This window comes from Schistocerca americana, chromosome 8 (genome assembly GCF_021461395.2).
Source record: "Schistocerca americana isolate TAMUIC-IGC-003095 chromosome 8, iqSchAmer2.1, whole genome shotgun sequence".
NCBI classification, from domain to species: Eukaryota; Metazoa; Arthropoda; class Insecta; order Orthoptera; family Acrididae; genus Schistocerca; species Schistocerca americana.
In genome coordinates this window covers 206,728,599-206,750,277 of record NC_060126.1, presented here as the reverse complement: position 1 = coordinate 206,750,277, position 21,679 = coordinate 206,728,599, and the positions used below count along the sequence as shown (strand labels likewise).

General features: G+C 39.4%; 1 protein-coding gene across 1 annotated transcript in view; it reads left to right on the top strand.

The window, feature by feature from the left end:
• LOC124544672 (cadherin-23) overlaps positions 1-21,679 on the top strand; it is a 401,035-nt gene that overhangs the window by 292,773 nt on the left and 86,583 nt on the right. Inside the window, exons 12-14 of the mRNA XM_047123296.1 lie at positions 4,660-4,912; positions 10,105-10,325; positions 13,618-13,796. Coding sequence (XP_046979252.1) covers positions 4,660-4,912; positions 10,105-10,325; positions 13,618-13,796 — 653 coding nt within the window. The remainder of the gene's footprint in view (positions 1-4,659; positions 4,913-10,104; positions 10,326-13,617; positions 13,797-21,679) is intronic.

Below are 21,679 nucleotides of genomic sequence, written 5' to 3'. Positions count from 1 at the left end.
ACCCCTCCACATCACCAACACATGCAAATGTATGTGTACTCTAGCCTATTAAATGATTCATCCAAAACCTAGCAAACTTTTCTATCTTTTTAATGTTCCTGTCAGGATTAAGTGCTTCTCTTAATCCTTGAGTTGTCTTCCTTATTACTAAATTACTTACGTTCTGCTGAAACTTTCCTGCCCATATTTAAATGATAAACTGTAACAGACAAACCCAATAAGAATACTTGCACATCTCTTAACTTGCCTTTAAAGGAAAAGAAATAATAAGTGCAGATGATTTATGGGAAGAGTTTAATAGGTATCACCCTTGTTTTTCTGTTTTGTTTACAAAAAATATGCAAGAAAAGACTATTTTATAGTTTCTGTATTTGATATAATTTGAGTTTTGTGACACATGTAGCATATCTAAATATGAAAGTGGGCTATTTTTAGGTTCCTTGTTGAATATCTTAAAATTTTAAGTCTAATTTTCTTGGGAAAAAATTCTTTTGGCACTTCATCCTCGGGTCGGAAGTATTTATCCTTTGTTTTTAGACTTCACCAATATTTTCTTCGCCCTTTCCCAAGGATATAACAAATTGTTTTGAAAACAAGAATAGTTTTATGTACTTTTATATGTCTATGGCAGTACTAATAATATTGCATCCTGAAGTCATGTAATGGCCAGAAATTCTGTAGCATTACTATATAGTTTTCCCAAGTGAATTTGAGTATTGAAACATTTAATTATGTAGTTTAATTGGTATATGTTATAAAAGTAATTGTACAATGTGCTGCCACTAAAACTCAGAAATGAGCCCCATAGGATCAAGGGAGTAATATTGTGTGGTAGTCCTCCAACCCTCATCCATGAATAAGATTTCCGTTTTTACCTGAAGGTGTGCTTTTGAAGATATAAGGGCTTGGAAGTTTTACCCTCTAGAAATATCTAGAATATTCCAGAACATTGAAGTATTTTTCAGAACATTCCAGATCATTCCACAACTTTCCAGAATTTTTTGTGATACAATCTTAGAATAAGACTTCAAACTCAAGCAACCCATAAAAATACCACCCTACGAGAAGTGCAGACAAGAACAAGTACATAGTAAAACTTAATAAATGAAGCTTTAAACTATGACCCAACAAAATAATATAACAAACATAAACACATCATAATTAGAAAAATGCATAACATCTGCCCATTTTGAAATGCGAGAAAATTTGGTAGAGAAACACCAGGATTCTGTTGAATTTACATTTCAGTTTCAGAAAATCCTGGACAATGCAATCATATTCTGACCATCCCCACCCTCTTGTTGCCCAGTGTTGAACTTAGTGTTGTTTGGAGCAAGTTAGTAATTTGGGCAGCTGGTCACATTTTCACAGCACCTGCCACACTGAGATAGTAACACTCTGCAGCTAGTGACAGGGAGAGTCGAATTTCGATAACCAGTTATGTTAATAATAAAAATATCATCTTTTCTGTTGCTCTTTGATGTTGTATGTTGATGCCTTGTTGTTCTTTTCCTTTCCGTGGTTCATCTTTCTATAATTGTCTAGAGGATGATTGGGTTACTATGTCAATAACAACATGAAATCTGGTGGACCTTCTGCAGAATTACACACATATTTTCAGTCATTTACTTCACAATACAAATCAGTAAAACACAAATAACTCATTCTCCATCCTCACATTTCAAACTCGTACAAACAACTGCTCAAAAAAAGACGGAGGGGGGACACACAAAGAAACAGAAAACAAATATTTTTCTCTAACAACATGTAGCAAAGAAATTACTATAATACATCGATCTATTTATGCAAAATAATCTTTGGCACACATATTTTATAAATAAAATACAATTAACTGTCTATCTTTTTTGAGAAGACTATAATCATCATCATAATTATATTAAGTATTTACAAACATTGACATTTAAACATTTTCACATAGCTTAGTAGTAGTAGATTTTTGGTTTTTGACTTCTCTGCTGTATCATTCACTTCATATGATCCAAGATCGGGTAATACATTTATCTCTCTATAACCAGTTCTTTTACAATGGTCATAAGCATGTGAAAAAAAGCAGTGACATGGCTGTACTTCAAATTTCCAAAGACAGTGAACAAGAAAACAGAAACAACGAGATCCTCATGTACCAATTGGAAAGGAACATAAAGATTAACGAAGCAGTGTGCCGGATTTTCAGTTTTCCCATACAAAAATGCAAACTATCCGTGGAACATCTAGCAGTACATTTGGAGAATGGGCAGAGAGTTCACTTCGTGATCACCAGAAAAATTGCAAGCAAACCACCTCAGAACACAACATACAGCTTTTTACCAGCTGCGCCAAATGGATCGATTCGCAAAAACATTACTATAAATCAACATCCCTGCCTGTTACATGTCAAACATAACAAGAAAAATCTTTTAACAACAAAAGCAGGAATTCCAGTAGAAGATCATCCAGGGAGCATGAAAAGTGGTGCACTGGGCTGTGTATACACCGTACATCCTAACAATTCTGAATGTTTCTGTCTCCAGATGTTGCTACTCAAAGTACAGGGTCCAAGAAGTTTCACAGATCTCAAGGCTGTTGGCAATTACCTGTGCAAGATGTTCAGAGAAGCATGCCATTGTTTAGAACTACTGGAAAATGACAGCCACTGGGAATTAACACTACAAGAAGCCTCACTCACAGCCTCGGCTGTACATTTGTGAGACTTATTCCCCATAATTGTAACAAAATGTAACCCATTGAAGCCGAAGCAGTTGTGGGACTCCTTCAAAGAGAGTATGAATGTTGACGTACTGTTCTAAATCTGAGAAGCTCATCCTGAACTGACCATCAAATTCAGTGATGACATCTTCAATGAAATGCTCATTTGCCTAGAAGGTAAATGTTTAGGAACAAACAATCATGCCTTAGTACAACTTGGGATGTAAGCACCACAAAAAGATGCTATCAGTGTACTTAACTTCAAAATTACAAAGGAAAAAAGATCAGCATCAACTAACTACTTCTAATACATTGCTCACAACAAACCACTCCTCAGTGACAATCAAAAGCAAATTTACAACTTTATCATGGAACAGATCAATTACAACACACTAGGTGGCAATGGAAAATGATTCTAATAAATCAATTGCTGGTGGAAATACATACTAAACAATAGATCACACCTGCGGTAGCATCATCCAGCATTGCAGCTGCACTTATGGATATTTCCTTGGACGAATGCACAATGGTACATGAAAGAAATCACTCAAAGCTATGGATGGATCATTATAAGGTTTGCGAGGAAACTCTGTAGTGATGGGAGGAACTCTACTCATACCATCAGGAGATTTTCGACAAACACTTCCAGCTATTCCCAAGTCAACACCAGCAGATGAGATCAGTGCACATTCAAATGAAAAACTGCATCTCTTGGCAAGTACAAGCAATGCCATTACACTGCCTTTGACTTAAAATTGTATCTCGGACTATACTACTCAAAAATCTCAACTCACTAAAACTATATAATGGAATAAGGCTTATCATCAAACAGCTATCGAATAACATCATCAAAGCCAAACTTTTCACTGGAAAGTACAAAGGACACATGGTATTTATTCCCAGAATACCACTGATCTCTACTGAACTGCCATTCCAATTTAAAAGACTGCAATTTCCTGTCAAATCTGCCTACAGTTTTACAATTAAAGTGCAAAGATGAACTTTTGAATATTGCTAAATCGACCTCAAAGACTCCTGCTTCTCTCGTGGTCAACTGTACATAGTGTGCTCTCAAATAGGAAACTGAATAACTTTGTACTTATACACCCCGGATACCAAAATGAAAAATGTTCTTTATAAATAAGTATTGTAAATAGTTAGAATATGTTTTCAGTGATCTGAATTTTTGTTGTTAATGAATTTTCATTCCATGTGCTGAACTCATCCTTTTTCTAATTCTGGGCTGAGGTCAATGCTGTATGAAGATGTTTACAGATAAGATAGAGATTACATTTTAGCTACTGATTCATGTTTAAGAACATATATAATTAATTTTGAACTTAATAACAAGCATGTTGTCACTGTTTATTGCAGTGTGCTTAAAATTAAGAAAAGTGGCATTAGAAAATTCCTTAGTATTTATGATGGTCTGGTATATGGGAAGTATCGAGGAAGGTGGTAGGACATTACTGTTAATGTGTAATAGGCTGTTCCAGGCCACATGCCCACATGGGAGCAGCGGGGGGGGGGGGGGGGGGGGGGGGGGACAGTGGGGGAGGAGGGGGGGAGGGGTATGGGCAAGTGTGAGCAGCAGTGAGCAAACACCCGACTTGGCAGTCTTACAGCTGGACAATCGTGATCGTACTCCAGTGGCCGAATGCAGGCAACCAGGGTTGGGCAAGAAGGTTACACACAAGCAGAACAGGCAATTGGATCATCTGTTTGGTAGCCTGCACTACCAGCCCCTGCCTGTGAGCATGCTAAGCAGTGGGTACAGGTGCTCATGTACCATACGGCAGTGTTGGAACAGCCTGATATATAGCATTGATACAGAGGAATCCTAAAGTTCCTTCTACTTCTTTCTATGGCATGTATGTCTAAAAAACTTTTATTTATCACTTCTATTTGCGAACTGAAATTATATTAATACAACTGTTATCAATCCCTCAACAGGAGATCCCCCAAAGCATAGTGATGTTCACGTAGCAGTGAGAGTGGGAGTGCCTGGGAATCAGCGACCAGTTTTCATTGGCCACCACAATATTGGTGAAAATGCACCCGCCAGCTATGCAGCAGTTGTTAAGGAAAATGCTACGCCAGGCACTCTGGTTTCTAAAGTAACTGCAACTGATCCTGATGGGCAGGACAGCTTATTGAGATATTTTATTGCTGCTGGTGCTAGAGACAACTTTGTTATTGATAACAAGTAAGTATCAGTTGAGGATAACAATTAGTTAGATATGTAATTCATATAATCTACTGTGTTTATTAAATAATTGCTTTGTTAATTTAAAATTAGAAAAGCATATATGTGGAATCCATTGCCACTTTCTTGTTCCTTATACTAATATTTTTACTTATTATTTGTTATACTCATACATACTCTGCATCCAAAGAGCCTTACATCAGCACTGCCCAGGCTGTCTTCTCCCATATGCCTCATTATTTTTAAGATTGCTTGAAGGTAATTTTATATTATTTTAATGGTGTTTAGCTTCTTTTTTATGGTATGTATTGTTGTGTCCTTCATGCAGCAGTATTTTTTATCTGTGTTATGAAAAGGAAAGTTGCTACTTACCATATAGCAGAGAGGCTGAGTCACAGATAGGCACAACGAAAAGAACTGTCACGAATAAGCTTTCAGCCAACAAGACCTTTGTCAAAAATAGGTGACTGACACACACACACACACACACACACACACACACACACACAAGTCACAAACACACGGCTGCAGTCTCTGGCAACTGAAGCCACACTGTGAGCAGCAGCAGCAGTGCATGATGGAGTGGCAACTGGATGGTGGAAAGGAGGAGCCTGGGGTGGTGAGGGGGAGGGTATTAGGGTTGGGGTGGGGGACAGTGAAGTGCTGCAGGGGGGTGCACAGGGATGAGGTGGAGAGAGGCTAGGGCAGCTAGGTGCAGTCGGGATGTTAGACGGAGGGCAGAGGAGAAGTAGGGGGGAGGGGGGAGCGGCAGCAGAAAAGGAGAGAAGTAAAAAGACTGGGTGCATGTTTGGAATGAGAGCTGTGTAGTGCTGGCATGAGAACAGAGAAGGCGCCAGATGGGTGAAGACAATGACTAACGGAGGTTAAGGCCAGGAGGGTTATGGGAATGTAGGATAAATTGCAGGGAAATCCCACCTGTGCAATTTCAAATAGCTGGTGTTGATGGGAAGGAACAATATGGCACACTGTCATGAACCTTTCCTTCAGAAGCCTTAGCCCCACAGAAATATCAATTCTTTCCAAAGGCCTCAGCTTCGCTCCACTCCCAAATTCAATCATGCAGGACTTGTTAAAGACCTTCACTCTTTCTCCTGGTCCCTTTTTCGCCACAAACCCTACCAATCAGACTCAATCAAAGACCAATGTTGAATCCTGCCTGACTCAATTCACTCCTCCATCCAACTGTGATCCAACCCCACTGACCCTAAATCACCCCCTGTTAACTTTCCAGAATCTTTTAACATCAAACCTTTCCTCACCCTGACTTCCCAAATTTCTCAACATGCAAACTAACATTTCATCCACAAAAATAACCACAGTCCACCATCTAAAAACTGATCCTGACCTTATAATCCTACCTGCAGACAAAGGCTCCCCCACTGTTGTTTTGAACCACAGGGATTACCTGGCAGAAGGACTCTACCAGCTGTCAGATACCTCCACCTACAAACCTTGCAACAGTGACCCCATTCCAGAAATCCAGCAGGATCTCCAGTCACTCCTCAAATCCTTAGGCCCATCCCAGAACCTCTCCCCAGAGTCCATCTTTCTGCTCATCCATACCCCTCTCTGCACTCCAGCCTTCTACATGCTTCCTAAACCCAACCACCCACAATCCCCCATTGTGGCTGGTTACTGTGCCTCCACTCAGAGAATCTCTGCTGTCATAGACCAACACCTTGAACCTATTGCCCGGAACCTACCTCCTATATAAAAGATACCAACCTCTTCCTCCACCAACTCTACATAGTTCCTGTCCCTTTAGAGTGTGGTGCCCTGCCTGTCACTATTGCTGCCTCCTCCATTTACACTAACATCCCTAATGCCCACGGCCTTACCACTATTGAATACTATCTTTCCCAACACCTGACAGATTCCAAACCAACATCCTCCCTCCTAATCGCCATGACCAACTATATCCTCACCCACAATTACTTCTCCTTTGAAGGCTTTACCTACAAACAAATCCGGGGTACGGATGTGGGCACCCACATGGCACCATCCTATGCTAACGTATTCATGGGCCATCTAGAGGAATCCTTCCTAAACATCTAGAATCCTAAACCTCTCCCCTGGCTCAGATCCATTAATGACATCTTTATGATCTGGATCAAGGGTGAGGACACCCTGTCCACATGCCTGCAGAACCTCAACAGCTTCTCCCCCATTTGCTTCACCTGATCCTGCTCAACCCAACAAGCCACCTTCCTAGATGTTGACCTCAACCTCAAAGATGGCTATATCAGTACTTTTGTTCATATCAGACCTACTAACCACCAGAAATACCTCCACTTCGACAACTGCCACCTGTTCCATATGTAGAAGGCCAGCCTAGCCACCCGTGGGCATCACATCAGCAGCGACGAGCGGTCCCACTCAAAATATACCAAGGGTCTCACTGAAACCTTCACAGACCATAATTATCCTCCCAGCCTTGTACAAAAACAAATATCCCCATGCCTTATCTCTCCAGTCTCCCACCTTCTCCCAAAGTCTCAACGTCTGGCAACAGAGGAGCATTCCCCCGTAACTCAGTGCCACCCAGGACTGGAGCAACTGAATTACATTCTTTTCCAGGGTTTGAACTACCTGTCATTGTGCCCTGAGATGAGGAAGGTCCTGTCCACTGTCCTTTCCTCACTTCCCACTGTGCTATTCCATCGTCCACTGAACGTACACAATATACTCGTCCATCCCTACACCCCTGCTCCCAACACCTTACCTCAGGGCTCATATCCCTGTAATAGACTTAGATGCAAGACCTGTCCCATACATCCTGCCACCACAACCTACTCCAGTCCAGTCACAGACAGCATCTATCCCATCAAAGGCAGGGCTACTAGTGAAACCAGTCATGTGATCTAGAAGTTAAGCTGTAACCACTGTGCTGCATTCTTTGTGGTCATGATACAAGTTGTCTGTCCACATGAATGGCCAGAAAACAAGTGGACCATACTGTTACTGAGCATGCTGCCCAACATGACATCATTCATTTCAATCACTGCTCCACGGCTTGTGCCATATGGATCCTTCCCACCAACACTAGCTCTTCTGAATTGTGCAGGCAGGAACACTCCCTGCAATACATCCTGCATTCCTGTAACTCTCCTGGCCTCAACCTTCATTAGTCATTGTCCTCACCCATCCAGCCCCTTCCCTGTTCCAATTCAAGCACTATACAGCCCTGATTCCACCGATGCACTCAACCTTTTTACTTCTCTCCTTTTCCTCTACTGCCCATTTACTCTTCTCCCCTGCCCTCCGTCTATCCTCCTGACTGCACCTAGCTGCCTTACCCTCTCTCCACCTCATCTCTGCGTATTCCCCAGCAGCACTTCACTGTCCCCTCCCCCACCCCTACCCTACTATCCCTCCACCTCCCCATCCCAACCCCCTCCTTACCCCCACCCAGTTGCCACTCTCATCATGCACTACTGCTGCTCACAGTGTGGCTTCAGCTGCCAGAGAGTACAGTCATGTCTGTGTGAGTTGCATTTGTACAAGTGTGTGTGTGTGTGTTGTCTATTTTTGACAAAGGCCTTGTTGACACAAAGCTTATTTGTGACAATGTTGTTGTTGTGCCCATCTTCGACTGAGCATCTCTGCTATATGGTGAGTAGCAACTTTCCTTTTCATAATATTGTTACATTTCATCCTGGATTTTCCATTGTTTCATTAGTTTTTTTTATCTGAATTACTGTATGCCTTTCTACCACAAACATTCCTTGCCGTAGTTGGCAAAATACATCTCTAACTCTGTACCAACCTTTCATATTCTTCTCAGATCACAGGCTCTTAGTTTCTTCAGTATGTAGCAAACTGTGATGAATTTCTTTTCTTTTTAACTGATTATATGCCACATTGAACATCTGTAGCAAATGAAAACTGTGTGCTGCCACAGGACCGCTACCTTGACACATGTCTTTCATCATTCTGATGGTATCATTCCAGTACCTCTCAAGGACAAACTCAAAGCAATATCATGCCATTATTTCTTTAACAGACACTTATGTATGTTTAAATTTTCATGTCAGAAGTAATATTTGTGAGCTTAGTAAAAGATATTGAGTATGGATGTTGTCTTCATCTATGATACATACGCTTTGTATGTTGCATCTGCTCTTTGCATCTTGTCAGTTGGTTAGCCTTTAATACAGTATGGAAGTATCTGCACACAGTTCTCAGAATAATTAGTGCAGAAATGCTCATTGATTTTGTTTTTCGTTGTGTAATTTAAATGACGTTTGTCACTGATGTAGTTAAGGAGATGACTGAGAAATCTATATGTAAAAAAGCTATTCTGTTATGGAATAGTGAAGTCTAAGTAGGTCTTCTTCGTATCACTATTTACCAACACCCTCCCCCCCCCCCCACCCCCCCCACCCTCCCCCACCCGTCCCACTGCTTTCTGACTCTCTCTCATGCACACACACACACACACACACACACACACACACACACACACACACACACACACACACACACACATGTGCACACATGCACTGCAACCAGTTCAAAGAAACATTGAGTTTTTAGTTTTAGAAATACAAATACCACATTTATTGACTTGAAAAATAAACCTAAGAAAATCTGTTCTTGTTCCGATTAAGTCTAAAATGAAATATTATTTCTGTACTTAAGTGTGTTACATTGTTACTTATTTCAACCAAAAATATCAGGTTCTGAATGTAGATGATAGTTAACTGAAAACATTCCACTGTTATATTTAAATTTTAGAACTTGCTGATTCCGACAACAACCAGTGCTTCAGGACCAAATGATTAACAAGCAGCAGACTTTGCTTAGGATTGCTGTATTACCGGTTTCCATCTCGTACACGTCTTAACAGATGCATTTTTCTCATGGGACACATTCCTACTCAAATTATTCCATGAAAACATCCTATATATAACTGTTAGGTGCCTCCATTATCAAATAAGCCTGCCACCAAGTTCAGTGACTTTGCTAGAATCTTGCTTATCAATGCATTCTTCTCAGTCTAACAGCTGCCTCACAAATAGCCTTTAAACCAGCTGCGTGTTTTTCATTTTGATGATGGTGCTCAGTTATATATGTATGTAGGTAGTGACTTTCTTCAAGTTTTGTATTTTAAGTTCCATTTTTATTACTGATTTGTCTAACTAAGCTTCTTTCTCATCTGTTTCCAACAGAACTGGAGAGATTACCGTATCCCCAGAAGCTCATCTAGATCTGGATTCAGGAATAGACCATTTTGATGTGGTTGTTCATGCTGTGGACTCTGGAAGTCCAGTGCGTGAGACGGCTACAGCTACTGTTGCCATTAATGTAACCGATGTTAACAATAAGCCTCCTGCATTTCTGGATTCTGATTCATCTTACATCCAGTATATTTCAGAAAGGGCACCAGTTGGTGAGTGAATGCAGATACAGCTTTTTAAAGGAAAACACGTTGCTCAGTGTTGTTCATGGTGCAGACTTTTCTCTTAGTATTCTTTATTTATTTATTCTCAGTTGCCATTTTTAGTCATTGTGTATAACATTATCAGTTTAAAAAATTGACAATGAGTTGATAACTTTTTAAAACATTTCTATTTTATCATATTGAATGTAAAAAGTAGTAAATAAAATTGCTCCCTTCTTCTTGCACATTTACTTTATGACCTAGAGACCCTGTCCATGATTATTACCACCATTCTGAAATCCACAGTGACATATTTATTTATATTAAACCCAGTACTTATCAGCATTACACTCCATGACAAGTAGGTCTGCTGTGTAGTTCTCAGCAATTACATTAAGAATTCCTCCTGATTTTTTGGCAGAAATCTTCTCCGAATATAAATTGTGTAGGGCATTTTCATCTTTCCTCTTGCACTGTGAGCAATACCTTGTAATGCCATTGGAGTTCATTGTTGTTGATAACTATGCAGATCAGTTAACTCATGTATCACATGTACTGTGTGACTGGTTAAAGGTGACTGTAATCACATAAGCTCTTCTACACTAATCTTCTGCTAGTTACTCAACCTTATTAGTGTCCACAACAGACTGTGCGACATTGTGGAGGCTTGTAGGTCATCTGTTATATCAAAAACTGTTGTATGTATTCAGAGCACGTTATTAAAGCATGACAGGAAGGACTGTGAGTGAAAACATTCATGTGGTGTATCATGTCATGAGCATATAATGAAATGTTAGACATACACAAGAAATCATCACATAAATGATTTGGCATTGAATAATTGCACAGGTGCTTATCAGTACATTGTTGTGAAATATTCACTCCCACATTTTTTTGGGACCACTGCCATTATCACTTGCAATCTTCTGACCAATATTTAATAAAACAGAAGAAAGGGTCTATGAATCTACTGACACATGATAATCACCCCTTTCTTGTTACACTGAATTTAATAAGTCAACATGTATGAGGTCTGTTCAACAAATTTCAGAACTTTGTCCACAAAATTTTTCTCTGCTTACCTTTTACTTATTGTGCATGTTCTCCTTCGAAATACTCTCCTCCACAATTGATACACCTTTACCAATGCCATGTCCACTTCCAGAAGCAGTCTTGATATGCCTCTTACTGGATTGTGTGAAGTGCCATCTGTGAATTTTCTTTTATCTCGTCTGCAGATCTTCATCCTGTCAACAGGGTTTTCAACTTTGGAAATATAAAAAATCCATACCAGCCAGGTCTGGAGAGTATGGCAGATGAGCCAGCCCAGTGATTTTGTTTTTTGTGCAGTAGTCACACACCAACAGGAATGAATGTATGGGTGCATTATCATGATGCAAGAGCCAAGAACTACTCTACTAAACTCCATCCAAACAGGCTTTGGAAGGCCCAACAGTACCGACTGACTGCCGTGTCATCCTCAGCCCACAGGTGTCGGTCGATGGGTGTGGATATGGAGGGGCATGTGGTCAGCACACTGCTCTCCTGGCCGTGTCTCAGTTTACGAGACCAGAGCCGCTACTTCTCAATCAAGTAGCTCCTCAGTTTGTCTCACAAGGGCTGAGTGCACCCAGCTTACCAAAAGAACTCAGTAGACCGGATGGTCACCCACTCAAGTGCTAGACCAGCCCAACAGTGCTAAACTTTGGTGATTTGATGGGAATTGGTGTTACCACTGTGGCAGGGCCATTGGCAAGAGCCAAGAATTGTCTCACCACATTTCAGACAATTTCCTTCTCACATTTTTTTTCAGATGCTGTGAAATGTTCTGATAGGACTGTCGATTAACAGTTTGTTGCTGTAGCATGAATTCATGATAAACTTAACCATCAAATTCAAAGAAAACTATCAGAATTGCTTTAACATTTGACCTGACTTGAGCTCTTTTTGGTCTGGAGAATCTTTCCCAATCCATTGAGAAGAGTTAACCTTGGTCTCAACATCACCAGTTATGATTCTTTTGAGGGACATCTTGTTCTCATTTGCACAATCTAAATGCTCTTCACAGATTGTGAGGTGAAGATCTTTCTGATCTTGACTCATTAGCCATAGGATGAACTTGGTGGCAACACCATGCATTCCAAGGTGCTGTGTCAGGATTTCATGACATGATCCAACTAAAATGTTACATTCTTATGCAGTCTCTTGGACAGTCTTTCTTTGGTTGGCACACACAGTTTTGTTGACATGGCTGACATGAGTGTCATTGGAAAACATCGAAGGGCGTCATGAATGAGGGTCATCTTTAACTTTCGTCCAGACATTTTTAAACTGTGTGAATCATTTTAACACAAAGTGCAGCTTAAGCAGTCATCACCATAGGCTTCCTGCATCATTTGCTGTGTCTCTATAAAGGTTTTCCAGAGAGTTTGTCACAAAATTTACTCCAGACGCGCTGCTCCTCTAACTCTGCCATCTCTAAATCCGAAAAACTGTGTGACACAATGTTTTGCTCAATACATCACTGAACAATAACTAACAGACATACAACAATGAAACTTTTGGTGGTTACACATTAAACACAGGCGTTTTCATGGATACCAACTGCATTTTGCTCTGACACACTGCTGTTGCAAAATTATGAATGTTTCAGAATTTTTTGAACAGACCTGATACTGCTTGTGGTTAACTTGCACTGCCAAGGTGATTCCTCCTCTGATATACTGCATTAAGAGACAGCATAAGATTACATACAAACTGACTTAACTGTAAAACTAATCAGTTAGCTCATTGATACTGAAGGTTAAAATAATGGGATCAAGGTGTCAGACATTGCTATCCAATGACCAATATGTAAATTTGCTGAAATGGGAAGTAAGTATATGAATAGAAGTTGCAGAAAATGAATTAAATTAACAGAATTAACAGAATTTGAACTGAAGATTTAATTTTGATGTTGTATTACATGATATAACTTACTACTTTGAATCACAAAATGTTTGAAATTGTGTCAGCCCAGACTCCCTCTAGAAGCAATTTGCCTGTGTAAACTGGTGGTGAACATAATACTTTGAATTGGTAGCCTAAAAGCATAATTCTGCTTTCCCTTTGGCATATTAGATGTCAATTAGGAAGAAACATACATTTCTTAATGTCCTATGGTTTTGTATATACATTTAATTTCAGCTGAAGATTCTGAAACTATTGTTATAACTCAGTTGTAGCTTTATTGCTATTTACATTATTTGACATCATTTTATTTTGATATCTATTGTTAAAATTTGTATTCTTTCTGCTTAAGGTTCAACAGTGACACGCATCTCTGCCCATGATCCAGATTCTAATGCTGTGCTTCAGTATTCTATTCTTAAGCCAGTCCGCGCTATTGACCACACTGGAGTTTCACTTCAGCCTGGACAGACTGCAGATTTTGACTTCCAGTCTGCCTTTGCTATCAATTCAACAACCGGAGAAATCACAGTATGTCATCCTGTTGTTCACTTAATTTGGAATAATTTCCCACTGTGTTCACCAGCAGTATAAGAGTACACAAACTCCATCTACTTATAAAATGATTCAGTTATATGTATGCAACACTAAAATGCAAACATTGAACATGGAAAGAGTTGATGAAGCAATCTGTTTCATTGAGTAAACCTGTGTGCCTTGTACCTAGTCATTACATGCTTGTGTTTGTTTCATATACAAGAAAAGTTATGGACATAGGGTACATGTCTGTTTCTCAACATGTGGGCATGCATGATTACATTCACACATATACAGAACCATACACACTGTTCCAATGATCAAGATGTCTGCTTTGGTAGCACTATCTGTCACTGGAGATGGTACGTTTTGAGAAATAGATCAAATCATAGAAAGAAGCACAAGCACAGGAAGAATTAATACCTTTGATGTAATTTATGTGTGAGTGTAGTGCAAGAGATAAAGATAGCAAGGCATATTCTGTTTAATAACTGTACTTGTGACTTCAAAGTAATACTTCATCCTGTTGAGTCGCTGATGGTGAAGGTAAATATAAAATACAGAGACCGGTGGTGAGAAGGTTAGGTTGAACACTTTGAATAATTGCTCCCACTAGCAGTTATCCCAGTTTGAAGTTGCACTTCAAAGTATCTACTCCAGCAGAGATTTACCATTATCTGAGAAGTTTTCCTTGCTCTTGTAAAATCCCTGGAAACCTACATGAAACAGTTGATGTCCTCTTATCATATCTTTCTGTGAAAAACAAAACATTTATTTGATACTAAATGTTTACAGTCAGTTGTAGAAGAATATGCAAATATATGTTTATTTCTGAGCATGCAGTGCTGTAGAGGGATATTGAATGGAAGTGCTGAAAAGATAAATTTCTGTTTACATATACTGGCATGTCAGTCAAATCCCATCAGCACTGATGTGTATGTGGAAGGAGGAAAGGGGGAAGTCTTATTTTGCCTGTTTAAATAGGTTTTTGAGTTTCTTTATTGTTTACTTTCAGCCTCCATAAACTAGAAAAGTGGTTGGTTGTTGCATGAGATTTTGGATTGAGGTGGAGTTTCCCACACTGTTTGTGGGCTTTGGGTGGCAAGCATGTGACTTTTTCTGTCCATACAACTGTGGAAAATGTTAGTTAAGTTATAAGCAAGATTTCAGTGCTATTTTCCATCAGTCGCTATTTTAAAACTGAAAGAATGGCAGTAGTGTCACTCATGATTGTTGAGTGTCTTGTGATGAAATTTGTGTCTAAGGACTAAACAAAAACAATGAAGATAAAGAAACTTAAGGAAAGGAAGACAAAGAGAAGTAAGTGAAATAAGTAAGACAGTTGGAGGAAGTATACTAATCAGAGGATAAGAGGAGAGAAGAGATTAAAAATTGAAACAGAGAAAGAGAGTGTCATGTTTTCAATGAAGGAGCTAAACAGCTAATCTCCTTTACTGAACATTAGTGAATTTAAAAGAATCTGCAGCCAATAGCTGTGAGATGCAGGTAATGTCAGATACAGAGATTCATTTACACTGGCTAACAGGCATGATTTAAAAGTGATGACTCTTTAGTAATTGTGAGATATTCCTGTCTTGACACATTTGAAGAACTGGGTTATTGTGGATTTCCAGTTTTTTTAGCATGCAGCAAAGTTAAAGTACAATGACAAGACAACATGGTTTGTTCTTTTGAGTCAAGGCACTCCAAGAGACATATTTGCTTGTCTGGTATAAAACACAGTTGGAGTCACAATCATGAAGGTTATAATTTGTTGAGTAATGGGGTTACGCTATACAAGTATTTTGTTAGATTATGGCCCAGAGAATCCTCCAGGAGTTATAGAATCAGAGACAGAGGAAATAAAACTCAGATATGGCTATGTATTTTTGTGTTGTATAGTGTTTTTAGTGGTGGTAGGGTTTTCCATGTGACAGTATTTATAGGGTTAACAGACAACTGGGGAATGTTTTTAATGTAAATGATCATGAAGATGATTAACTATGAATCAGAAGTTCATGGCCAGGAAAAACAAACCTGCAGAGAGCTGCAAGTTACTTGCTCTTTCACAGCAATATGAAACATTGAGTTTGCTGTTGGGAGCAGGAAAGAAGGTTATGATGTAATGTCCTGTTAGTTATGAGTTTGTTGAAGACAAAGAACATCCTTGGGAGGGGTAAGGATGGGGAAACAAATAGGCCATGTCTGTTACAAAAGGACCAATGCAACATTAGCCTTAACTGATTTGAGGAAACTATACAAAACCTATACCTGGATGAACAGACAGGGATTTGAACCTCACTCCTCCAAAATGCAAGTTTTGAATCCTGCGTGCTGTTCTACAAGTATTCATAAAGTTTTAATTGCAGCCGTGCCATCAATACAGGTGCCAAAAATGCCATTTTTACTGCCTGATATAGCATCAATATTTCCACAGCTGCCCAAAATGAATTGCAGCGTGATACTTCACTTTATCAATGGGATGTTTTAATTTGTTTTCGCTCCTCTATTAGCATGCTATGACACTGTGGCATGGGGATTTTAATGTGTTCCGGGATAGTGCACATGTACTTACAAACAAACAAAAAATTAATTATCTAACTGCATTTTCCTTGAGTTTTTGATTAAAACTTTATCACTACTTCTCATATGAGTGACAAAATATGGCCTTTTTGTAGGGTATATCTTGGTATCAAAAAAGGTATCAAAGCACTTGCAGGTGAAAATAGTCAGTTGTTCCAACACAGGATGCCGAGAGTTATTATTACATTTGAACATATGAGGGAGGGGAATGCTTATCTTTTGTGCATAATACAAGTACATGTTATTATAATGGTAAAACCTCACCAATGGGAGACAAAAACTTTTCACAATGAATTTATAGTCTCACACTGTGTTATGTGTAAAAGAGTTCTGATATGTCACAATTTTTTACAGTTTTTTTGACAGAAAAAGTGACTTAAAGGTACAGAAAATAGAACTAGCTACACTAATAGCTCCTCATTGATTTTGACAAGCTTCAGTGTACTAGTTGGGAGGCTCTAGGAATATATTTTGTGCAATGAATTTGGCCACAACACTTCTGTTTAAAATAAATATTGGGGTTAAATGTCATAACAAAGAATCGTTTTCAGCTCTGCTCAGACTGATAGAACACAGTAAATAAATGAAATACTGTGAGCGTGTGGGTGCTAGTCTGTCATTCTGTGCAATGGATTAATCTAAGATGTACCCTTTACCCTGTGGCTCCTGCATGATGCAATTTCCACCCGCACACTACTACAGAAGTCAGACAGACGCTCCTAATGTTTTAAAGAGAAATGCCTGAAAAACTTTCAGCAGTAAATATCTTCTGGGGTCATCCACTGTAAGGAAGTGACACAAAAATTCACAAAATATCTTACGTAACTAGTGGGATACTTGGGTACTGGAGTAGTGCTAGTTAGTGTAAGAAAAACATGAAACTAACGAAAATTATTATTTTTTTTTGCAAAAATTCTGAGGAATCACAGTGGCACTTTTAGTTATGAACTGAAGAAGTTATTTCCAGGTTCTTTTCAGAATGTGAAGTTACCTCTTTAAGGACAGAATTCGCTAATGAAATTTCTATACAAAGTTTAAGATTGTAATTGACTTGGCAGAATGGCTGAGAGCCGCGCCTACTCAACTTGAATAATTATCCGTTAGAATGTTGCTACGTACGGTCAAGGCTGTCATGTGTGAAATGCAGTGAAGTGTACTGTTGTGGAGGAAATATGGGGCTCACAAGAGCTGTAGTGCACAATACCGTGAGCTGCGATGACTGCTGTCTGCGCCGCTCGCTGCTGACAAATAAGATAACTCTCGTTCTATCTGGATTGACCTTCGCCAATCAAACTCTCCCTACGCCTTGATGAAGTCAAGGACTCCTATTCACCCCTAGTCTAACTATTGGCGTGGTACACTGGTCAGATAACCAGTCCACCGCGATGCCACTCAAAAATTCGCTCGCAGGTGTTTAACTATAACTCTGTCCGTTCACACCGCACAATAAGTGTGGCAGCCAACACAGTGAACAATGCTTAATCGCAAGGACTCAATATAGATTTGCACTCCGATTTGCTCTTGACAGAGGTGCTTTCCCAGTGAAGTACTGAGGAGAGACTTGTTTCTCGCTCTTTGAGTACATGTACGAGCGCACACGCTCTCGTTACGTGTTCTCGCTCCAAGAGCGACAACAGAACGGCTCCTCTCCATGCCAGACATGAAGGGGTATATCTTTTGGTCTCTTCCATTACTCCCTTAGCTCAAGGTGTCAGGAATATCGTCTGCCAATCAGCATTGCTCTTCTAAAACAGGAGAATGACGTTTCATTTAAGGCGACCAATCTGGAAATCTGTAGCATCGGTGTTTGGCATTTGCTGTCTCCTTGTGAAAACCTCTGAAACTGTGTGCTAAGTTTGTAAAGAATGCGTAGGCTGGGCGCTCCCGCACAATGTAGCGGAATTTGCTTTTAAGCCGAACATTGGGTCGTTCTCCCTTTCTCGGGCAAACGCTGTCTGCTTTATGGGTGGTCGCCAGCCGACGTAGACAGTTTGACTCATCCTCTGAAGGGACTGGCCTCCTGGCGTGCGGTTTGCCTCTCCTGAACTATAAGCTTTTGTGACCGTCGTGTCTTGAATGTGTGTGTGTACACCAGCCTCGAGTATTTCAATCTCGGTGGGCACTTGCGATTTACTAGTTATTTGCGTATCGTTTACATGAATTCATACAACATTGACTTTATCTTTTCGAGTTTGATGTACGGAATATGATTGTGAGGGCGGAATATGTAAGCAATGAAGGTCAGGAGACCACGATGTCTTACAAGACAGTCCAAAAAAATCACTAGTTTTGGTCCGTTGCTTAAGCATATAGAAAATAGCGATGTCATTAGTGATATGGTGACCAAGTGATCATCACATGTGTGTATGAATTTTGATGTCATGGTTTTGATTGCTACTGTATGTGTTTTATATTTATACTAGCTGGGGTACCCGGCTTCACTCAGGGAGTTGGTATGAGGTTGTGCGGTAGTTCAAGTAAAAGGATAAACTTTCAAGTATAAGAGGTAAAAAAATTATTTGCAAACCTATTCTAATTATTTACAATACTTATTTATAAACAACTTTTTCATTTTGTCATCTGGGGTATATATGTACACATCTTTCAGATTTCCTATTGGAGAGGAAGCCACATATAGCTGATCATGAGAGAAGCAGGAGTCTTTGAGTTTGATGCCACACTATTTTAAAATTTGTCCTTGAACTGTGCTACTTGTAAAACTACAGGCTAATTTGATTGAAAATTGGAGTCTTTTAAATTGGAATGGAAGTTCAGTGGTATTCCGGGAATAAATAGTGTGTGTCCTTTGTACTTTCCAGTCATAAGTTCTGCTTCAGTGATATTCAGTGATTGTTAGTTGATCATCCTTGTCCCATTAAATAGTTTTGATGACATTATTTAAAACTTCTGGGCTGAGAGGCCATGGTCGATATGTAAAACTACCTCTTCCTGACATTTAATTGCCAATTGCGGGCAACATCTTCCGAGGTGAGTCAGAGACTGACTGCCAGGCTGCGGATGTCCCATTTATATACAGTGCATAGAGGGCACCAGCATACGCCATGTGGGACTGACTGTAAGTCTACCTTTGACTAATGTCATTATTCTCAATTGATGGTAATTGATTGTCAAATCATTGGTGCAAAGTCGACCACCATATCTTGTCTAACTTTAAGCCTTCCTCTTTTCTATTAAAATTATTGTGGTGTTTCCCATTCTCTGTAGCTTCCCTATACATATGTGCATAATAATGCGATGACTTGGCTAGCATACTCATCTCACAAAATTTTATTTCATAATCACCGTCTTTAAAAACATGTTTGGTTACAGTTGATTTGTCAGTATATCCTAGTTGACAGTTCCTGTTGTGCTTGGTTAAGCAGGTATTGACACTTCTTTTTTTGTTGTTCCAGTATAAACCTTCCCACAGCTACATGGAATTTTATACACTCCAGGATTTGCTAAGGAGCGTCGTGCATATTTTGCGGATCTTAAACACTCACTAGCCTTCTTGGTGGGTCTAAAGATTGTTTCAACTTGAAACTTGGCCAGAACTTTCCCAATATGGTCCATAATATTGTGAATAAATGGAAGAAAAACTTTTCCAGCTGACAGTTATGGTTGCCAAATGTTGTCAGACATTTTTCTTCTGGCATAAAGTGCTCGATCTATTTCGTTGTCAGCATGTCTGTTTTTCTTAAAAGCCATTTGCAAATGATTTAGTTCATCTTGCAAATAAACTGGCTCACAGATCTTATTAGCTCTGTCCACCAATGATTTAATGACACCTCTCTTCTGCCTTGGATGGTAGTTCAAATCCTTGTGGAGGTAACGGTTGGTGTGTGTATCTTTTCTCTATACTTTATGCCCTAGACTCACATCGGCCCATTAAATTGCTGATACATCCAAAAAAATTTATTTGTCCATTGCTCTCTTTCTCCATAGTAAATTGTATCTTTGGATTATTACTATTTAGGTGCACCAAGAAACCATACAGTTCCACTTTGCTGTGATTCCATACCACAAAAGTGTCATCCACATACTGATACCACTTCAAACGGCTTTTACTGGCAGACTGCAGTGCCTGCTGTTCAAAAAATTCCATGAATAGATTAGCAACAGCTGGACTCAGAGGGCTGCCAATGGTCACTCCTTCAGTTTGTTTGTAAAATTCATTATCATACTGGAAATATGTTGTGGACAGGCAATGTCAAAACAGAGCTACCATATCAGAGGGAAACATATCAATGAAAGAAAGAGCTGTGCCAACAGGAACCATGGTAAATGGTCGCCACGTCAAAACTAACAAGGATATCACCTGGACTGACATTAATCTCCATCAATTCTTCAATAAAGTGCACAGAATTTTTAATGTGATGATCAGTTTTACCAATATGTGGTTGTAGCAAGGAGGTGAGATGTCTAGCCAACTCTTGAGTAGGCGATCCGATAGCACTCACAATCAGTCTCAATGGAACATTAGGCTCATGTATCTTTGGTAGCCCATATAATCTAAGAGGGTAAGCTTCCATTTTACATAGATATTCTGGTGAGTTGAGATTGCTGAGTAGCATGATCGGAGATGCAATTTTCAGTCAGAAGCAGTGTAATGGCATTGACGGTACTTGCAAAGAGTTTATAAATTCTGTAGAGAAGTTCACACTTTCTTCAACATTTACTATTATGTTGATTGATTTGTCTATTCTCTCTTCATCAGGAATTTTCTGTTGAATATGAAAGTTTATACTGGCGACAATATTACTTTTAGTTGCCAAAATTGTTCTTTCAAATAACCACTCCAGATTGGTATAGTGTGTGAATAAATTTGGTAGATGAGTTCATTTCAGCAATGGCTTTGTTGCAGAAATCACTGTTGATTTGAATGAGACCAGTCATCTGGTCAGTAGAATATGTGCCTTCACCAGTTTGTAAAAGTTGCTGAGCAAAATTTGTTGTTGTTTCATCTTTTGATAGTTCAACTCTCATATTTTTTATGAGACACAGTATGTGTATGTGTGGCCAGAGATGTGATTGTATTGATCTTGTCTGCTGGTGTTTATTTGGAGATAACTGGAAGTGTTTGTCAAAAAATATCCTCCCATCACTGCAGAGTTTCCTTGCAAGTCTTGTAATGTTCTGTCTATGCCTTCGAGTGATTTTTTATGTGCCATTGTGCATTCACCCAGGAGATAATTTTAGCTTGTTGTAGGTGTTCACACCATCCAGACGTTCTTGAGGTTTTATGTAGTGGGAATTTTTCTTTGGCTATATTCAGCATCAGTTGCAGTGTGGAA